Genomic DNA, 16,849 nt, shown 5'->3' with positions numbered 1-16,849 from the left:
CACTGACCCCACTCAAAGCTCTCCTGCCAAATGACAGCAAGGGGGGGCTCGGGTCAGCCCAAAACAGGCTCCAGAGGCCTCCACACTCCAGCCAGCTTCCAACTTCTGCCCCAGACACTGGCCATTTGCTTCTCAGCACGAGTGGCCCACGCCAGGGTACTGTCTCAGCCCGTCCTTACCTGCTCCACCTCCCTCACTGAGCTCCATTTCCTGTCCTGTAAAATGATGTTGATAATCTCCTGCACACAGGGGGATTGTGAAATATTAGCCATCCCTTGTCCACCAGGGGCTGCAATGGGGGAGCACAGGAACCCCATAGAGGTGGGAAGATCCAGGAACAATGGGAATTATACATACCCCTTCCTGAGTTAGAACCCCAAAGATGCAGCCAGATGCCAGATGCCAAGGGGTTGCCCAGGGCGTCTAAGCAGCCCAGAGCTCCCTGTGCTTGACTGTGAGGTAGTACCTGTGGAATCGTGACCACGAGCCACAGAGGGGACCACAGGCCACAGGAGAGACCTTTGCCAAGAGGGAAGATAAGAGGGCCCAGGACCTAACCATAGGGTCAGTGCCAAGGTCCAGCTCTGCAAGAAGCGGCCTCTAATGTTTGCAGCCAGGGGTGGGAGGTAGGGTGGAAAAGAAAAGGAAAAAGAAAAGAAAAAAAGTCAAAAGCAAAATCAATACATTTTAATTAAATAGCTACAAGAAAAGACATTGTCGAGTGGTAAAGTGAACCCTTTCAATGTGGAGTACAGGCAAATTTGAATATATGGGATTCAGCCTCTGAAAATCAAAGTCAGGGGACCTTCCTAAGGTCTCCACATGTGCCATCCCTTTTTTTTTTTTTGGGTGCTGGGGATCGAACCCAGGGCCTTGTGCTTACAAGGCAAGCACTCCACCAACTGAGCTATCTCCCCAGCCCCTCATGTGCCATCCCTAAAACTTACATGCAACCCCAGGGAAAGGAGCCCTCCCCAAATTATTTGAGATTACCATGTGTAGATGGGTGGCGAGCAGAAGAGAAATTTAGGGCAGACTAAAAAAATGAAGTTCTGCTCCTCACACGTGTTCCTTTGTAAATGGAGCTCTTGAGTCACTGTGGATGACACTGTGCAGTGCTGTCCTCATCTCTTCTCCCTGGGGACTGCTGAGACTTGCCCTACCCTCCAACCCCGCTTCACATTTTAACAGATGGTTCACCAGCCTCCCAGTCTTTCAGATCTCTGGAGCAGAGGATCTGCCGATTAATTTGTCAATGTGGCTTTAAGGAACGAAGCCAGAGAGCTGGGTTCAAGTTCAGCCCTACCCATCCTTGCTGTGCGATCCTAGGAGGGTCCCATCCTCCCTTTGGCCAAGTCTGTCTCTGTGAAATGGAATGGAGATGCCGACCAGGGCTGGTGTGGGGGTGCAGGAGGCCACAGCTACATGAGACACTGTTTTTTGCTTTTTATACAGACTGGACTGCTTCAGGCTTGGGGTTTGACTAACAAAACCAAACCAAAAGAAAAAGGTTTGTGTTAAACCTCGCTGAACCATGGGCCTGGGTATCACAATCAGTCCTTCTGAGCTATGTCTGGAGGAGGTGAATTTTGATTCCCCCCCATGGTCTTCTTGCCAGGACTCACCGTCTGTCTCCTCTTATCCCAGCCCTCACTGATGGGGAAGCAGGTTCATGTGGGTGGGGAGCTTCGAGGGCTTGGCTCCTGGAGGCCTGAGTCAGCGGGCAGGCGGGCAGGCGGGCAGGGCGGGGTGGCCCAGTCCTCACATGCTCGGGAGGACTTGATGCAGGAATGTTCCTCCCGCCTTGGCGCAGGCCCCGCCCACTGCATCCTGGCTCCTGCTCTCATGGACACTAAGCTTAGCTCAAGCTGGAGAGATGGGAGATGGCTGGAACTTTGTTAGGAGGGTTCAGCCAGGAGCCTTCAGATCAGCCTGGCCCTAGAGATTGGCCCAGGATGCATACGGCCCAGCCACAAAGCCTGCCCAGAGTTGGGCTCTGGCCCTGGAGCATCCCCCACCCTGCTGGATGAGGTGGCTAGCTACCAGCACTAACTAGGCCTCATGGTCACTGTCTATGCAATGAGTTGAACTTGATGTTACCTGTTCATCCCAACTACATACCCAGACCTCTAAGGTATGTGCCTGTACGTGGTACTTGTGACTTCCTCTATTCACCCTCAGGGACAACCCCCCTTCAAGGCTGTTTGTCCCTCAAAGTTCTCTTGGATCTCTGATGAGCTAGGGGTATGAGAAGTGGCACAGACACATCCAGTACAGCTACGTTCATGTGACATCTTTGTTATGTCCCTGTGTGACTATGTGTATCACTGTAAGGATAGGACCGTATACACAGAACTGTGCTGTGGCTATGTGTGACAAAGTGCCTGAGACAGATGCCGTTAACAGCATGTGTGGCCGTGGTTGTGAACATGTGGTGGGTGTGGAGGTGTGGCTGGGAGGCAACTCCATGTGCAAATGAGCACACGTGTGTGTGGCCAGGTGTGGCACAATGGGCAGGTTGTGACTGCATGTGGTTGTGCCTGCTTTGAACTGTGTGTCTGCAACTGTGTGATTCTGTCTGTGACTGCGTGGATGTGTGGATGACCATGTGGCTCTGCCACAGGGCTGCCACAGTCACTTGGCTCTCCCAGGCCTGGCTCTGCTCCAGTCAGTGTCATCGTCATGGCACAGTGGCTTGCAATCCTCCTGTGTCCAGGAGGTGACAGGATGCAGGATCTGAGGTCTGCCTCCATCCCCAACCCCCACATAAAGCCACGAAGCAGACTCTTCCTGGGTTGGGCCATGACTGGGGACCAGGGGTCCCCCACCCCCACTCCAGGTCTTGGTAGCTGCCCAAGACAGAAAGAGAGGCCTTGTTTTCCACCCCCCTCAAAGTGAGGGAGGAAACTAGAGGCAGCTGGGCCCAGCTCAGTCTGGAACATCTGCCTGGCTTGTGACTAAGGCCAGCAAGCCCTGCTACCACCAGCATGCCCCCACCAACGGATCCCCCAGTCTCCTGCTCTGAGGGGCTCCAGCTAATGCAGAACAATCCCCAAATCCCCCCAACACCCTAACCCATACTGACAGAAAGGAACCAGAAAGTGGGACTGTGACATCCCTGTTTTCCCCACATACACCTGCCCCCATCTCAGACCTCAGGATGCCTGTAGCAAGCCTGGCCCGTCCCAAGTCTTCACTTCTGGGATTCTCCTAGGTCCAAGCCCCTTTGCAGAAGTTGCCCTGAGGATGGCAGGTGTGGGAGGTGGTTCCCTCTCAACGAAGCGACCTAAGAGGGCAACACTATTCCCCAGGGCAGGAAGCATTAACCGGGGGCTTTCCAGGCACTGTGGAATATGAGGAGCATTCCATACTGCTCAGGAGGAGACCCCTCCCAATGCTCAGAGTCCCCTCTCAGAACGCTGCATGGAGGTCAAAGCTGAGAAGAGGCTAAGGGTGGGAAGTTCCTCAGATGGGTTTGGAAAATGAAGGAAGGAGGGCAGGGAGGGGAAAATTCCTCAGAAAGTCCCAGATCTGACCTAATTTTGATCCAGTGCCAGGGGGACCCATTCCAGAAGTTCCTCTGAGGACATTTTGCTCTGAATGGGGAGCCCTGCCCTGAGTGGGGCCACTTCCCCATCTCCCTGCCACACGCTCTCTGACCCCTGGCCTGGCCAAAGCCTTCCTGGTGGCCCTGACCATGGAAGTGCCACCTCTACCACACTCCCACCTAAGTCCCCAACACTTCTGAAGAAGAGCCGTGTTTCACCAGCACACTTCTCTCCTCTCTGGAGGAACAATTCCTATCCCTTGATCAGGGAACCCCCAGGGCATGGCTTTGGGTCCTATTCGATTTCCAACATGGAAGCCACTGCAGGGTTGAGCACCCAGGACTGATTGACGAGGGACACAGTTTCCAAGTGTTTCCCTCACTCCTCCTAGACTGGGGCTTTCCAGAGGCAAGGCCAGGACATGGCTCAGCAACAACCTGGGACTATCCTGGGCGAGGTCTCCTAGCCTTCCTCCTGCAACCCTCAGTACAGAGGTTATAGCACAGTCAAACCCGTGCATGGGACCCCAACCATCTTAGATGGAGAGTGAGGTCTGGGAAGCAGTGAGGCCAGCTTGGGGGCCAGGGCCACCTCTGGCTCCAACCACCAGCCAAGTCCTCCCTTTCCCTTTCCACACTCTGTAGTAAATTCTGTGCCGCCATGACTGCCAAATCTGGTCCAGTGGCTCCCAGGGACAATTCAGGTTCTATCCTTCCCCCACCCTCACCTCCTTCTAGGATCCAAACAGAAAAAGTCATGCTTCTCTCAACTTAATTATAACAGTTTATCAAGAAACAAAACAGAAAAAAAGATTGAAGCAGCAGCAGACCATGACCTCCTGGGTGGGCAGAAGTGGCAAGGTCAGCTAACCCAATAGCTGCTGGCCCACATCCTGGTGTGGGGGAGGGGGCAGTCACCCCTGCAGGATGTAAACAGGTGGGAGACAGAACAACCTGACCAGGAGCAAGGACTCCCTCACAGTGAGGCTGGCAGAGGGCAGGGGGGCCTGGAACCTCTTCTTTTCTCACCTTAGGTTTCCTACTATGAAACGAACGTGAAGGAGTCAAGAAGAAAGTGCTGGGCGTGGGGGCCAGGGACCCTGGGAGCCTCAGATCTAAGCCTGTTTGGGGTAGAGGGAGTTACTGCTGATGAATTCAAATATCTAGGACCTTTAGGACTCTCCTTTAGGAAAGTGCCACCAGGAACCTGGAGTCCATGGCTTGTCTCCGCACCTTTAGCCCAGAGAGGGAAGGGTGCTACATGGTCCTCTAACCAAGGAAAGGTTGGGGCTCAGAAGTGGGGGGAGTCAGAAGCCTACAGGAAGAAGCTGGCCTGCAGCCCCTCCTGCAAGGGATGGGATGGGGCAGGGAAAGCCAGGGACATATGAGCAAAGACCTTCCCTCTGCCACAAGCCAGAGTCCCCATGAAGCGGGTGTCAAACTTGCTTGGGAAAGGTAAGGGGAAGAAAAGCCCGTGTTGGTCCTCTCCCACAAATGTCCTTCTCCCCATTTACAGTCTGGCAGGTCCTTTCATTCTTCAAGACACTGCTGGAATATAACCTGCTCTATGGTGTCTCCTCTGACCAGCAGTTGTGGTCCCTCCTGTGAGCTTCTACCTGTCACATTACATGGCCTTCGCCTGTTGTGTGTCTGAACCCCAACTTGGATGGAGACTCCTCCAGGGCATGCTTGTCACAGCTTGTGTGCCCATGTCTGATCCAGGGCCACTGTGGGCCTGGGTAATTGCTGAATGAATGGGGTGGTGGCCAGATGGGTGTGCACAACAGGCTCAGGGGAAGTTGACCCTGGCCTAGCCTTTAGTGATTAACCAGAAGCCTGGGCTTTGGCCTGGAGGGTTCCCAGCTCCATTTTCACCCCTGTTGTGCCCCATCTTTAAAGTGGGGGAACTACTCCAGGGATACCTGTGACTCCTCCAAAGCCCCTTCTCCCAGGAGGAGGAAGAAGCTGCTTACCTCACCTGCCCCAAGTCCCCGCAACCACTGCTGGTGCAGGGAGGTCTGAAGTGAGGTGAACTGTAGTGACCAGGCTTTAGGGTGGGGAGGGACCTGGTGCATGTGGTCAGAGGTGGTCGTACATGCGCAGGGTCTTCTCCAGTTGCTGGCCCACCCGCTGGTAGAAAAGGATCTGCTGGCGCAGGTAGTTCTGCATCATGTGCTTGAAGTCGAGCTCACGGCGCTGGTGGAAGTGGTTCATTTCAGCCTGCAGAGCAAAGCCCACCACACGGCAGCGTCTGCGAATGCCATCTGCCTCGTCCTGTGCCATGCGGCCCTCGTCGCTCATGCGCTGGCTCTCCTTCACCTTGGCAAAGGCACCTGGACGGCAAAGTGGAGGGCAGGCAGGTTAGGGCTTGAGCCTCTGCTCTCTGCTGTGTTCCCCCGACCGCCATCAAAGGCAGACGACAACCTCATCGGCTTGATTCAGTCCTTACCCCTGGACTCTAGACCCACAGCCCAGCCACCTGGCTGTCTCCACCAGGGTGTTCCCTCAGCCCCTCCTAACCAGGACTCACCATCTTCTCTCCAAACTTACAGCACCAACAGCAGGTGGCCCCACTCAGTCAGAGCCCTGCTAATGGATTTATTTCCAGGACTGGGCAGTCCCTGTCTCTCTCCACCACAGGCCTCGCCATCTCACACTGACTCCTAATTCAGACCAGGTCTCAGCTCCACCAGGAAGCCTTCTTGTACTGTTTGGCCTCCACAGGCCCTCCTGGTGACACCAGGCTCCCTGTGACTTCTCCGCCCACCTGCCCTGGGCAGAGGCAGTTGGATGAGTTCAGGGCCTATCCTATCTTATGTTCCCTAGTTCTCAGAACCAGGTCTGGCCCACAGCAGATCTTGATACAAGTCTGCTCAAGAGACTGACCCCGTCCCTGGGCTGCGACAGCAGTCCCCACCCTTGGTCCAGTCTGTCTGTCTTGCAGTACTCCAAGATATTCCCCAAGTTGGGGACCTTCCCTGACTCTCCACTGCCCTCAGATCAAGGTTCACACCTGTTCCCCTGGCCCAAGAGGCTTCTGGGAGTCAGTCCCTGTATGCATTCCAAACTGACCCACATTCACCAAACCCGCCCAACTCTTCCCTACCTTCATACCTCTGCCTGCTGGATCCCTATCCATAATTCAAGGCCCAGATCAGGTGCCACTTCTATACCAGAGCCTTCCCAGTACCCCCAAGCAGCATGCCTTCCCTATCTCATCTATCCTGTCTCCCCACCCTGCCCATCATACTGCCGAGTCTAAAACTGTACTTCAAAGGTCACCTGATATGTCTCCCCCACATAGAGGCTCTGCCCATTCCTCACCCCAGCCCCTGGAAAACAGAGGAGACTACTGTAGTAATCAGGTGACAGATGGAGGGTAGGTGATAAACCGGAGCAGGAGACCCAATATGGAGGAATCTGAATGAATCAACAAGCATTGGTTAATGAATTTCAGTTCTGAATTATAAGGCACTTGACTACTGCATTTAAGCCAGTGGGAAGAGGAGGCCGTTTGCCTTGCCTGCACCCACTCCTGCGGGACTGAGATGGAACCCCCTGTGCAAAGAGGATGAAGGAGGTGGGAAGAGAGCACCCTCCCTCCAGCTCCTCAAGAGCATCCACCACACACACCCAGCACATTCATTATCCACGCGTTGCCGCTTCGCCTTTAAGGAGGGCTCCTGAGGACCTTCTAGATGGTATTCTTTTTATTCGCACTTAAGGTATCGGATACATTCAAAGCGCATTTGCCAAACGCTTACTACATGCAGCCCAGGACTGAAAATAACTCATGAGAGTCTCCAGAGCTACTCACACAGCACCCAAAAGAAATCCGTAGTCTGGGCTGGGGTTGTGGCTCAGAGGTAGAGCGCTTGCCTATCACAGGTGAGGCACTGGGTTCCATCCTCAGCACCACATAAATATAAATAAAAGTATTATGTCCATCTACAACTAAAAAAAAAAAAAAAAAAAAAAAAAAGAAATCCATAGTCCCTAGTTCCTAACCTTCTCCACCCTCTACTACCTTCTGCCCCTGTTCCATCCCAACAGCCCAGCCCTGGGCAGCGGAATAGGGATCACACTGAGGCCCAGTCCTCACATGCGGGGCCTCACCCCTCTACTGCTATAAGAGGAAGCTGAGATCCTGAGGGACAGAGACTCACGTAGGGGTTCGCAGATTCCTTTCTGCCCCATGAGTGGGGTGTGCCTGGCCGTCCACAGCTGGAAGATGGACACCCTTTCTGCTGGGTCCAGACAATGGACATAGGGATTTGAAAAGGTCCCAGGGAGGAGGGGCCATAAGAAGAAAGGCAGAAAATAGGGCTGGGTGTGGTGGCTCATGCCTGTGATCCCAGAGACTTGGGAAGTTGAAGGAGGAGGGCTGCGAACTTAAGGGCAGCCTCACTAACTTAGTGAGACCCTGTCTCAAAATCAAAAAAAGAAAAGAAGAGGCTGGAGATGTGGCTCAGTGGTAAAGTACTTGTGGGTTTAATCCCTAGGAAGGAAGGAAGGAGGGAAGGAAAGAAAGAAAGAAAAAAGGAAATAAAGAAAGGAAGGAAGGAAGGAAGGAAGGAAGGAAGGAAGGAAAGAAAGAAAGAAAGAAAGAAAGAAAGAAAGAAAGAAAGAAAGAAAGAAAGAAAGAAAGAAAGAAAGAGAGAGAAAGAAAGAAAGGCAGGCATGCTAGGGATGTAGCTCAGTTGGTAGAGTGCTTGTGTGTGTGTGTGTGTGTGTGTGTGTGTATATATATATATATATATACATACATAAATATATAAAGAGAGAGAGCTGTTGGAGGAGAGAAGGAAGGAGAGGGGAAGGAAAGAAGAAAACAAACAGTAGGACAAAAAAATGGGGCTAAGTTTCAGCAAAAGGGACTTACCTGAAGGGGAGACACAGGAGCCTGGATTCCACCTGCTTGCATGAATTTGGGGGCAGTGGAGGTACATCTATACTCAAGAGGGGTTTTCCTGCCCATGACCTTGGAGGAAGGGAAGGTCTCTTTTGCTGATGAGGAGACTGTGACCCAAAGAGCAAGAATGAATCTATTGCAATTGCTAGGTATCCACAGGCAGGCAGGAGCTGGGGATGGGGGCAAAGGCTGCAGGGGTGGGGACAGGCAGAGGCCCCACCCTGCTCTCTGTCACTTTCTCACCCTGTGACTCAGTTCTGGAGCCAGGATCAGTTAAGGCTAAGGGGTTCCACCCCACAGGCAGGGAGTCAGGGTTCAGGCCTGTTCAGCTTGCCCTCTACATTCTATTCAGGACTTGACCTGGGAGTCCCCTAGGGCTGTCCCCTGCCTTGGGACACTGGGCCCAGGAATGAGGAAGGGAGAGTTGAAGCCCATCAGCTGTACAGCCCCAGGGTCCCAAAAATGTTTCCTAAGCTCCATATTCAAACCATCGTGCTTCTATCTTATGAAGGTAGCTACTACCCGCCCGAGTTGGGGGAAGGAGGGCTGAGTCCTAGTCCCAGCTGTACCCGCTTCACTAAACCACTGCTCTCACCTGGGCTGCTGGTCTCCTTGCTGTTAAATGGAACAAGTCACATTAGATGTGATGCTCCTAACAACTGCTCACAACAGTTTAGTACTTTACAGATTCCACATCTGTAAAATGAGATGCCACACTAGTTAAGGTTTAACTGAACTGGTGTGTGTAAGTGCGAAGGGTTGTGCCAGACAAGACCAAGAGCTCAGGGTACTGTGTGCTCTGGTGGTGGCTCACGGCAGCACTATTCTGTTTATAAAACCTAGGAGAAGCTGGGTGCAGTGGCACATGCCTATAATCCCAGCAACTCTGGAGGCTGAGGCAGGAGGATCACAAGTTTTAAGGCCAGCCTTGACAACTTGGTGAAAACCTGTCTAGAAATAAAAATAAAAATAAACAGGGCTGGGGATGTAGCTGGTAAAATGCCTCTGGGTTCAATGCCCAGTAACACCCCCCCCCACACACACACACACGTACAGACACAAAAGTGCCTCGGAGAAGAGGTAGAGGAAGGATCAGATGATAGCTCAGAATCCATAGAGGCAGAACTCACCTACCTGTCTGTCCCCCAGGCAAGAGCAAAGTTCACATTGTCTTGGCCATGTTATGAGCTCCAGGGTGGTCCTGCACTTAGGATGCCAACTGAGTTAGTGCTAGAGTGCCCAGTCTGCCCAAACCTCCTTCTTTCCTCCTTCCCCTCTGGCTCATCTCTCTCAGCTATCCATCCCTTGGGAACTGCTTCCTCCATCTATCTGGCAGCGGAAATAGCCTGGGCAGGGAAGTCAGACACACCTGGACTCCAACACCTGCTCTGCTTATCAAATCACCTCAGTGTACCTCATCTGGAAAGCGGGGGATCACACCAGCGTGCAGGACTGAGCCTGCCCTTGTGGGCTCTCAGGAGGGGACCACAGGCCCTGGCTTGCCCTGGGAAGTCACTTTCTTCTTGTTGTTCCAAGATAACCTTTACTAACTAGGGCCCCTTTCATCCCCCAAACTGCCCCAGTTTTGATGTTAATTACATGGTGGTTGTTCCCAAAGGAGACCCCTGGACTGGGCTCCAGGCGCTGGGCCAATGCACAGAACAGGCTGATGAGCCTCAGCTCAGCTCCCATTTTATTAATGTGGAGACTGAGGGGAGAAGACTTTCCAAGGTCACTTCAGAAGTCAAGTTTACTCCTCACCTGGGTCTCCACCATCTGTCTCTCCTACACACTCATCACTTGTTCAGATGTCCGAGAGGACAGACAGAATCCCAGGGACCCAGGACCCAATTGTCTTGCTCTTGCTGTGGGAGGGCTCCATCCACAGGGCCAGTATGGGACCCCTTCAGGCTGTCCCCACAGCCTGCCCAGGTCTCTGGCAGACCAATTCCAAGCCCTAATCCCTGACTGTCTCTAGACCCCAGGCCAGAGCCTAGAACTCAGAGTAGGCCCAGGATAGCTTACCCTAGAGGGCGTGTGGTGGGGGTCCAGGTGAGGGAAGGTGGGCTAGTTTCTGCTTCAGGTTGCATAGTTGCTCCAAAGGATGATGATCCCTGACTCTCAGAAATACCTCCAGTGGGGACTCAGACATGGCTTCCCTCAGCTTTGTCTCCTTGCCTGGGGTCAAAAAGTCTGATCTGGCTTCACTCCCCACCTGCTTTGATCCAAGCCTGGGAGCCATGGGTGCCCTGGACATGGGGTTGCCCTCCTGTCCCAGCCCTGCCCTAGGCAAGGGTCCCCTGTCACTGCGTGGGAGCAGCTGTTTAATCATTGTGCCCAGCCTCCAGCTGCCCACACAGGAACACGCAACCCAAGGAGCTGGTTGAACCAGCTTTCCAGGCCCTGGTGCAGAGTGCGGCTCCACTTCTGCACAGGAGGCACCTACCCTACTGGGCCCCTAGCCACGGGCTGCCTCCCCTGGCCTCCCCTTGCCCACAGCACAGAGCCAGACGGATCTAAGGCATCATTTTGCTTCTGGGCCAGACCCTCCCCAGGATCCCCTTCCTGTCCCCTCCCTTGAAGGCTTGAGATCACACTATCCCCACCCCAACTTTTTTCATGGGTAGGAAACTAAGGCCCAGAAAAGCAAAGACACTTCCCAGGGACACAAGGCAAACCCGAAAAAGCCAAACTAGAATCAGGCCTTGGATCTCCTGGAGCTGAAAGGAGGAAGGAAGGTGGAGATGTGGGGGTAGGGGACACAGGAGGGAGAGGAGGACACAGGACAAAGAGAAGGACACAGGAGGGAGAGGAGGAGAAAGGGGACAAAGGCTGGGAGCTAGAGTTCTGATAGTGAACCTCCTGCTGGCAAGGAGAGCCACTGGTTTACCCCAGACTCTGCTGGGTACCAAGGGTGAAGGGGTATTTGCTGCCCCCCAGGATCATCTGTCTCTGGGCCCCACCCAGAGTCAAACTCCCCGCCAAGCCAGGACTGACCTCAGGGCCTAGGGTCCAGGGAGCCAGTCCCACGCCCTGCAGACGTTCTTCCTGAGTTACCAAGCAGCCCCAGGGAGGACCACACCTCTCGCCCTCCTGATGTGTGCCCTCCCAACTGTCCTCAAGACTCCAACACCTGCCTGCACCTGCTGGGTCAGCCCCTGACTCACTCCTTAGACAAGAAGACAGGCTTGGGAGGGGGGGTTGGATGGGCCATGTGGGCAGTTCCCTGACCCCTGGTTCTGCTCCCCAACCCAGCCCAGCACCCTTGTGTGACGCGGGATGAGTCATTTCCCTGGCAGTTCCTTGACATCCCCAACAGTAACAGGCAGGGGCCCATCCTGTCCCTCCCCCACAGAGGGGGCCATGAGAACTGAAAACATGGGGGCCTGGGAAGCAGCCAACATGAATGTGTCCTTGGGGAGGTACAGGAAAAAGGGACAGTCCCAGCTGTTCCATGGACTCCTGTGCAACCACTCTGCTGTGGACACAGGCTCCTTCATTTGCAAAATGAGGACAGAGATCCTCCTGCACAGATAGGGAACTCTCAGATAGCGTGGAGTGGAGACACCGAGAGTCCATTCTGAGGCTGCAGAGGTGGGGTCTGAGTTTATGAGAAGACGGGAATGCACACTGTGCTCTTGTTATCCAGGTCTGGTTCTGTGTCCCCCTGAGCCCATGGGCTCCTCAAGGGCAAGGCCTGGGGTCTGGTCATCTCTGTGTTTCCAGAACCCTGCCTGGTACCTTGGGGCTTCATTCATGATGTCAAAAATGAGACAAAGGAAATGAACGAACTGACAAGAAGGTATACATGGAACTCCATGAGGACAGGAACCAGGCCTGTCCACAATATTCCTGTACCTAGACCAGCACCCGCCACGTAGGCGCACAATGGCGATGGAGGCAGAAAGACTTGGTGAGCTGCTCCATTCCATTTCTGTGTCCCCAGGCTCCAGCAAAGCACCAGACTCAGGAAGGGTTGCCTGCCTGTACTGGGTCTTACCTTTCTGCAGGTGGATAATGTCTGGGAAGTTGGAGAGCAGGCCCTGGTAGAGAGACAGTGTGTCCAGCATCTGGAAGAGGTCATTCTTGGGCTGCTCAGCGAACATCTCACCCACAGCTTCGTAGGTCCGACCGGTGTGCGAAATGGCACTGTTGAGGGCTTCAGAGCTAAAGGGGGGGTCCATCTGGAAGGCATGGCTGATGGCTTGGAAGGCACTGCCCAGCTTCTGGAATTCCTTGCGGAAGCCCCCCACATGCTTCCGCACCAGCTCTGATGCCACAGTGCTGAGCTGCAGGACACTGTCGTCCATCTTCTTGCTGAAAGCCTTAAACGTGTCCACACGGTCCTCCACATCCTGCAGGTCCTGGTGCTCTGTGGGGATCTGGAAGGTAAGCAGGAAGCTGGCGCCCACCATCTCGTCCCTTTCTGCCCTGCGTTTGCCCATCTTCCACTGCTTGGCATCCAGGCAGCTGAGGAAATGCTGGAAGCCCTCATACTGAGAGAGCACCGGGTGGCTGGTCATGTGGTCCATCCAGAGGATGAGACGCCGCTTCCGCTTCTCAATGAAGTCTTCCTCAAAGCGGCCTGTGGCCTGCTTCTCAGGCAGGTGGGGAACCGAGATGACAGTGAACTTGTGTAGTAGGCGATTATAGAGCCAATCAAAGTGTTTGTAGCGCCGGTAAACTGGTGAGCCAGCATGGGTAGGTGTGAGCTTGTAGGAGATATAGCTTTTGATGCCTTTGAACTTGGTCTGTTTGGTGGGGTCCTCTACAGAGCAGGCAAATGGGTGGGGGTTGGCCTTCCACTGGGGGCCACGAGGGCCCATTTCAATGGAGTATGTCTCAGCAATCTTGGCCATCATGGGCACATCCCCTAGGATGAAGGCCTCTACTCCAGAGCGCACAAAGCAGGAGAAACGGTTAAGGTTGCGTCCCACCACGCTGCCTCGCTTGGCAGATGCCAGGCTGTCCTGCCGCTCCAGGGGTGGCTTGGGCCGGAAGGCCATGTGTTGGCTGGGGTAGGCACCAGGGTAGGAGAGGTTGAGTGGGGGGTGCCCATTGGTACCCAGCCCGCCAGCCCGAGGCTCCTCCACCACTGTGCATCCATCGTCCCAGTCATCCCAGTCATCATCATCATCTTCCTCGAAGCTGCCCTGGTTTGAGAGGAAGCCACTGCCCCCACCACTTCTGACTGGGCTGGCCATGCTAGGGCCATACAAGCTCACCTGGGTGCCTGGAAAATCTGCAGGGCTGCTAGAGTAGTCAGCATGGTTGGGGCTGATGCCAGCAGAGACGATCTCCACGTAAGAGGCAGGGAAGAGTCCTGTCTCACCACGACTGTTTTGTCCCTGCAGCCAGCCATCCAGTGAGGTCTCACTAAAGATGACCAGGTCTTCATCCTGCTGGATGCTGATTTCCTCCTTGTTCTCACTGTGGAAGTCATAGAGGGCTCGGCCTTTCAGTGCCATGCTGGATAAAGAGGGAGAAGGGAAGGTCCTGCCCAGACAGGGATGCTCACCAGGGTGAGCACAAGAATGTACTCACGACTCGATGCCTGTTACACAGCTCAATCTCTCAGCCCCAAAGTGGGGTCTCAGCACCCACAGACTCTGTCCAGTCTCCCTCTCTTCAGAACAATGTCCATGGCTCAGAAACTACCTTATCAAGTCTCTGGGCATACGCCTGTGAGCAGGGAGGGCTCATGTCCACAGTCTTCCTCCCCTCCCTTGGCAGCCCCTGGGGAGGTCGGGGTGTCTCTCCACTTTCCACTCGCAGCAGAAAAGTCAAATGACCTGGAGAAACCAGCTCTGTGAGGACAAAAATTCGACACTTTCCACTGGAACAAAGTTCTAAAATAGACAAGAATCACTTGGAAACCACCGTCTGAGAAACCCGGGCAGGGCTCTTGCAGTCCCTCTGGCTCTGGGCTGCTTCTGGCGGCTCCGGGTTTGGGAGGCTCTCACATTCCTCTGCAGATCTGCCCCTTCCTCCTTCCTCCTCCTCCTGGGCCACTGGGTTTTCAAAAATCCAGAAAATCCAAGAGGGGCAAGGAGAAAAGCAGCAGCCTCCTGAATCGAGTCCAAGGGTGGATGTGTCCGGCCTCACAACGAGCCAGGCCGGGAAAACAAGAGCCCAGGCTTGCACAACAGGCCGCCAACTCCACGACCCTGGCGACTCGGCCGGGTCTCACCGGCTCCGGTTCCCCCTTCTCGCCCCACAAGTGGCCGGCCCTCACCCCCGGAAAGGAGGGGGCGCGACGAGTCGCTCAGGCGACTTCTGGCCAGTCACTCAGTGGCCTCTTTTGTTTGCCTAATTCTCAGCAGTTTCTGAGCCTGAAGCTGACCCTCATCTGAGTCCAAGGACCCCAGTCCAGGGGTAACCCTAGCGGAAATCCGTCCCGGTGCCCGGGATTCACGACCCCCGTCCCCCACTCCTCGTGTCCCCAAACACTCAACAGTAGTTTGCAGAGGGAGCTCCTGTGAGTAGATGGTGAGGCTGGTGATTTGTCCGTCCGTCCTCCGCTCTGCCCTGCGGGGTCCCCGCTTGCACTTCTCCCGCACTCGCAGCCCCTCCGAGGCGCCGGCGAGAAGCCAGCTCCAAAACAAAACAAAACAAAACAAAAAAGGCGATTCCGGGAGGTGGCGTCCCAAGGAAGGAGGGAATAGCCGAAGGGGAGCTGAGGGGTGGGGTGAGGGAGGGAGGGAGGGAGAGAGGAAAAGCAGGCTGGGGAATTGGGCAAACTCCACCGCACTTCCGCGCGTCCCGCTTGGGCTGGGACAGCCCGGCTCCGCCCTCCTGCGGGCCGGGGGCTCTGGAACCCGGGCCCCTGCCCGATCCTCCGCGTCTGTTTCCCTGTGGCCCTCGCGCTCTGTCCAGGAGGTGAGACCGGGTAGACGATCCGGGAGTTAGTGGGTGGCGAGCCGCCACCCAGCCAAGCCGCCCGCGCGGTGAAACACCTCTAGCCCCAGGGCCTCGAGTGCCGCGCGGGGGAGCTCGCCAGCCGCGGCCGCCGCGCCTCCTGGACTCCGTCACCCTCCTGCCTTTTCCGTGACGCAAGTGCAGGAAAACTCCGAAAGTTTGCAAAGCGCGGGGTGGCAAGAAGGGCGCCAGAGCCGGGACGGGGTGGGGTGCACGGAGAGCCGCGCCCGCTGAAGGGGCCTCCTTCCCTTCCTGCTCCTCACTAGGGCTGCGTCTGCACTGGGCCGTGGCGCAGCTCAGGGATTGTTCTCTGGATGGCTACCGCCTGCGCGGTAGCAGCCAACGCGACTCAGGCGTCCGACCTGGGATACCGTCTGCTACGTGTCCCATTTCCTAGCCGGATAGAGCCAGGAACGCCTCTTGTCCTGGGCAACTTCTTGGGGCTGGAGCGGGGGTGGGGTGTGCAAAATCCTATGTCTATAGCGACAGGGAACAAGCACAGACGCAGCTAGGTTCCCTGTTGCTTTGTGCTGAGACCGGGACTGATGCTCTGTGCTTTACCGCAGCAGCTAAGAGAGAGTCTTGTAGTGGAGACTTAGGAAGAGGAAAGCGTCTCGGACACTGATTCTGCTGGACACTGGGGAGAACAGTCCAAGTTCCTGCTAGGGATTTTCTATTTCCTCTTGTCTTTACTTCATCTATTCTGTCTCATTCATTTGGTCATGCATTCAAGAAACTAACAGGTGAGGAGCGATGGTGCATGACTGTTACTCTGGAGGCTGAGGCAGGAGGATCACAAGCTTGAAGCCAGCCTCCACGGTTTAGTGAGGCTGTGTCTCTGATTAAAAAACAAAAAGGTCTGGAATGTAGCTCAGTGGTAAAGCACCTCTGGGATCAATTCCCAGTACTGCCAAAAATAAATAAATAAATAAATAATAAAAATTAACTGAGTACCTACTGTGTCCAGGACCCTGGAGTACAAAGACAAGTAAAATATTGTCCAGAGTCGGGCGTGGTGGTGCATGTGCCTGTAATCCCAGCAGCTTGGGAGACTGAGGCAGGAGGTTTGTGAGTTCAAAGCCAGCCTCCATAACTTAACAAGGCCCTAAATAACTCAGGGAGACCCTGTCTCTAAATAAAATACAGGAAAGGGCTGGGGATGTGGGTCAGTGGTTGGGTGCCCCTGAGTTCAATCCCTTGCACCAAACAAAACAAAACAAATATATATATATTCCTTACCTTCCAGAAACTCATTTGAGTCCTGACAAGTAGACAGATGCTCCTTGTACCATGTGACAATTGCCATGAAAAATGCATGGGTGGGGCACTTGCCTAGCCTATCCTTGGCACACCACTCCCCCCCCTCATACACACTCCTCAGCACCACATACAAAAAATAAAATAAAGGTATTATGTCCACCTATAACTAAAAACTAAAAATATATATAATAAAAGCAAAACAAATCTGAAGG

General features: G+C 54.4%; 2 protein-coding genes across 2 annotated transcripts in view; both read right to left on the bottom strand.

The window, feature by feature from the left end:
* LOC306654886 (uncharacterized protein C15orf39) overlaps positions 1-16,849 on the bottom strand; it is a 381,506-nt gene that overhangs the window by 35,572 nt on the left and 329,085 nt on the right. The window lies entirely within an intron of this gene.
* SNX33 (sorting nexin 33) lies at positions 928-15,797 on the bottom strand. Its single transcript, XM_079128594.1, has 2 exons — positions 12,460-15,797; positions 928-5,880 (listed from the first exon to the last, which is right to left on the bottom strand). Exons 1-2 carry the CDS (start codon positions 13,925-13,927, stop codon positions 5,627-5,629), a joined length of 1,722 nt encoding a protein of 573 aa, XP_078984720.1. The 5' UTR covers positions 13,928-15,797; the 3' UTR covers positions 928-5,626.

This window comes from Sciurus vulgaris (genome assembly GCF_902686455.1).
Source record: "Sciurus vulgaris genome assembly, chromosome: 2".
Classification (NCBI taxonomy): domain Eukaryota; kingdom Metazoa; phylum Chordata; class Mammalia; order Rodentia; family Sciuridae; genus Sciurus; species Sciurus vulgaris.
Note: the sequence above shows the minus strand (reverse complement) of the source record. Positions and strands in the feature narration are given on the sequence as shown.

Bases quoted from the DNA above. Each gene is read 5' to 3' on its own strand.
- SNX33 (XM_079128594.1), bottom strand. From the start codon at position 13,927: ATGGCACTGAAAGGCCGAGCCCTCTATGACTTCCACAGTGAGAACAAG. The intron at 5,881-12,459 runs GTAAGACCCAGT...TTTGCCGTCCAG, and splicing joins CATTATCCACCTGCAGAAAG to GTGCCTTTGCCAAGGTGAAG.